The 3,685-nt window shown below is 29.0% G+C and overlaps 1 protein-coding gene across 4 annotated transcripts in view; it reads right to left on the minus strand.

The window, feature by feature from the left end:
• Window positions 1–153: 153 nt before the first annotated feature.
• Window positions 154–3,685, minus strand: part of LOC106469185 (zinc finger RNA-binding protein-like) — a 67,294-nt gene continuing 63,762 nt past the window's right edge. For 2 of the 4 annotated variants that reach the window (XM_022397624.1, XM_013929650.2), the window contains exons 22-23: window positions 3,319–3,457; window positions 154–1,186 (exon numbers count right to left, since the gene is read on the minus strand). In XM_022397624.1, coding sequence (XP_022253332.1) covers window positions 1,116–1,186; window positions 3,319–3,457 — 210 coding nt within the window. In that variant the 3' untranslated portion in view covers window positions 154–1,115. Of the gene's footprint in view, window positions 1,187–3,318; window positions 3,458–3,685 lie in introns of those variants that run through there. The other 2 variants (XM_022397623.1, XR_002612817.1) reach the window with 2 other exon arrangements.

A 3,685-nucleotide genomic window follows, 5' to 3' on the forward strand; every position in this document is an offset into this window, starting at 1 on the left:
ATCATCAGGCTGTCTGGGTTAGACAGACATAGTAATTGTTGAGAAGCTACTTATATCATCAAGTTGATTAAGAACTGTTATGGTGTGAGCTAGATTAAGTTGGTGAATTGTAATTATTATTAGTTATTTAAATAATTTACAAATCAGAATTAGGGCAAGAATTAATAACACAGTATTATTTATTTACTTTTTAACACCACATGTAATGTAAACACTGACAATTTTAATCAAATGAATTAAAATGAATGTCATAATAGTGCTAAATAGACATATCATACACTTAAACTTATTTACTTTAAACACATGAGACAGTTGTGTCCTTTGTAAATATTTTATAATAACAGCAACACACTCAGATTATTTTAGTCACTTTTTACTCAAAACACTCCTGATTGTTTTCATTGTTTTTTCAATCTGGGCCAGTCACACTCAAAAATTTAACCAGTTAGAAAAAAAAAATCCTCTTATTTTGAGTTTGAATACAGAAATTTTTTTAAACTGTTCTTATACATATCAATAATAAAAAGTAATGATTATATATGCTACTCTACACTTAACTTTATTATTATGTAGATACAATTAAGTTATTTTACAGGATGCAAAGATCTAAACCAAACTAACTAAGAGCAAGTTGAATTCATTGTGTATCTGTTACTCCTAATGAAAAAATAAGGGACATGGTAATCCATACTTAAATATGATATTAATAAAATCCATTACACATGTGAGACTTTATCCAAGGTTGAGATATGGTAAAATACTTGTGTAATTGAGGGCTGCAACTACAAGCTCATAAAAAAACAAAAACAAAAATATCAAGTCATTCTATTCTAACCCACATTATGACAACCTAACAGCATAACTAGCTATCGTGTTCTACTATACTTAATCTTTCAATGGGACTGTATGAATACTAACATTGTAAGAAATTAAGATGTTCCACAATACAAAAAACACATTATTCCTTTTCGTGACACACTATATTAACAAAATTAGCAGCATCGAGGAAACTTCTGTCATGTATAGATTATACAAAAGGTGTAATAATGAAGAATCTGTGCAGACTTCATCATTTAAAATCATGAGGTCCTTAAGCTAAGACAGTATGCTCTTCTTCAGGCCTTCTCTTGAACTTCTTCTACATTTTTTGCATCTTCCTCTTTCTTATCTTTTTTCTCATCTGTTCCTGAAATATTCTACATTTTTTTTTACATGAACTAAATCACGTATGCCACATCACTGAAGATTCAATTTACAATTAAACTTATTTCTTTATTACTTTTCCCTCTTGATTACACATGTATAACGGATGCTACATGAGCTCAACATATTCATACAAGATTACGTAAAATGTGATCCGAGTTATCATGCAAATATGTTTAAAACATCCAAATGAACAATAAATTAGGCTCATTAATATGTGCAGTTTCTATTTTTAATGCCAAACAAAGAAATATAATGTTCATTATATAACTCTTAATATGTTACATATTTGTACAGAAACCAGAAGAAGTTTTACAACATGTAAAAATGTTCTTAGTAAAATAAAAATTCAAATACCCTGTAGGTTTTATAAATACATTTTTTCATACTTTTTATTCACCAAATTGCTTGATATTCTATGAGTTTATTGGTTTCAGGGTATTTAATACTGTATGATTCACAAAAAAAAATTTAAACAAACAGGTATCACCAATATTTCAATTAATCCCACTAAATGCTGCTAGGGGTCTCCCTATGTATTGTACATAAAAAGGAAAAAGTAATTTCACTCTTTTGTTTTTAATCGGTTCATTTCACTGAGTGATTTAAAACCAAAAACAATGTGTGAATTCCACCTACAGTTAAGGATACTAAAACAAGTTGGTAATGAGATATTAGACAAAGGTTAGATATTCTTTAAGACTCCCACTATACAGAATATGTACACATTTAACTACCATTTACTGAAATCCACTTTTGAATGCAAAATCAGAATCATCTATAGCCCGATGGCAGATCCAAAAGTTAATTTTAATAAACAGTTGAACATGCTGATATGCTGTTTATTTTTAGAGTAACCCTACGACATACTTTTATTACAATTCATATGAATTATAAATATAAACTGATTGTATTTTTTCAAATAATTCTATAAAAATCAATTAAATTTTTTTTTTAGAAATCATTCTTTATCAGTCAGACATTTAAGGACCAATCACAACTAAGACTGTTTCAAAATTTTCATGCAAAGCTATATAAAAAGGCTATCTGCATAAATCCTATTTTGATTTTAAAAAGATAAACCATGGGTAGGCAGCTATTCAACGACACCAACTATCAACTCTTGGGCTAATCGTCTGACCAAATAGTGGGATACGACCATCACTTTTATAATGCACCTAAAGAATCAAAGTGTGGAGCAAGATTTTATGTGGCAACAGGCCATGAACCACAAACTCTCAGATTCAAAGCCCAAGCACACTAACCACCAATTTCGAAACACATATTCAATCCACCTACAAATTCATTGATAATTTATTACATTTCCCACCTATAAAAGCTATCAAATTATTTAAAATTACAAGGATTTGTATAAATATTATTTTCATTATACATGTTCATTTTGTGAGCTGTAACAAAGCAATATATTTCAACGGGTTTCTTAAGTATTATTTATTCATATATATCAAATATCTTCATCTTTTATAAAGGATATAGCTTCTCATAATAACAGTACATATCCAGCATTTAACCTACAGTAATATTTAAGCATTTTAATATGTATTTCAAGGTTCTCAACTCTACATGACATTCATCTAATGAATCTCTTACCAACAACACTTAGTTTACAGAATGTTCCATAACATCAGTCTACAATCTGGCATATCTCATATATTAGAATTTTATGTTTCTGAAACCTAGTGGTGATTATATTTAATACTTGTTGCTTTATTCTAATACAGATTAATTCTGACTTTTATGATTTGGAAATACATACATACTACAAATGTTAATTCTAATTAATAACAAATAATTACAACAAAATGTTGTGATGTTTCTTATTTCTATCTGTTTTGTTAGAGGGGTATTTAGACTTCATATATTCTTTAAATATATAAAAATAATATGCAGAACTTGTTTGTGTGCTTCTTGCAGCAATTTATAGAAAGCGATAAGAGTAATATAAGATATTAGTTTAATAAAACTTCAGAAAATAAATTGTTCTAAATTGTAAAAAATATACACTGAAAACAGAACTTGTTTTCCATGATACATGTAAGAAACGTAAAATGCAATAATAACAAATAAAAAGAAATTAAGTTTGAAGCACCTCACCTTCTCCCTCATTAACCTCTGTGTTGTTGTCACGACGACGTTTTCGATTAAATTGTCCCCTACTGTATTTGGGAGGGGGTAGGAGATCCATGCCTAGCACTTTGTGGATCTGACGAAATGATATTAAGCGCAAGGCATGCTGGAAAGGAAAAAAGGCATATGATAATTAGTAAGTAATTTGTTTACACACACACAGAAAAGAGAGAAAGAAAAATGTGAAAATTCTTCAGTTAGATATTCATACTATCCTAAGTAATACAAGAAAAGTGAAAAATTAATAATAAAATTGGGGGTTGGGGTTGGGGGGTGGATAAACACTCCAGAATCCAGAGGTACAAGAAATTGAAAGAGCCAGAAAATTTCATAA

Source organism: Limulus polyphemus, unplaced genomic scaffold (genome assembly GCF_000517525.1).
Source record: "Limulus polyphemus unplaced genomic scaffold, Limulus_polyphemus-2.1.2 Scaffold3344, whole genome shotgun sequence".
Classification (NCBI taxonomy): domain Eukaryota; kingdom Metazoa; phylum Arthropoda; class Merostomata; order Xiphosura; family Limulidae; genus Limulus; species Limulus polyphemus.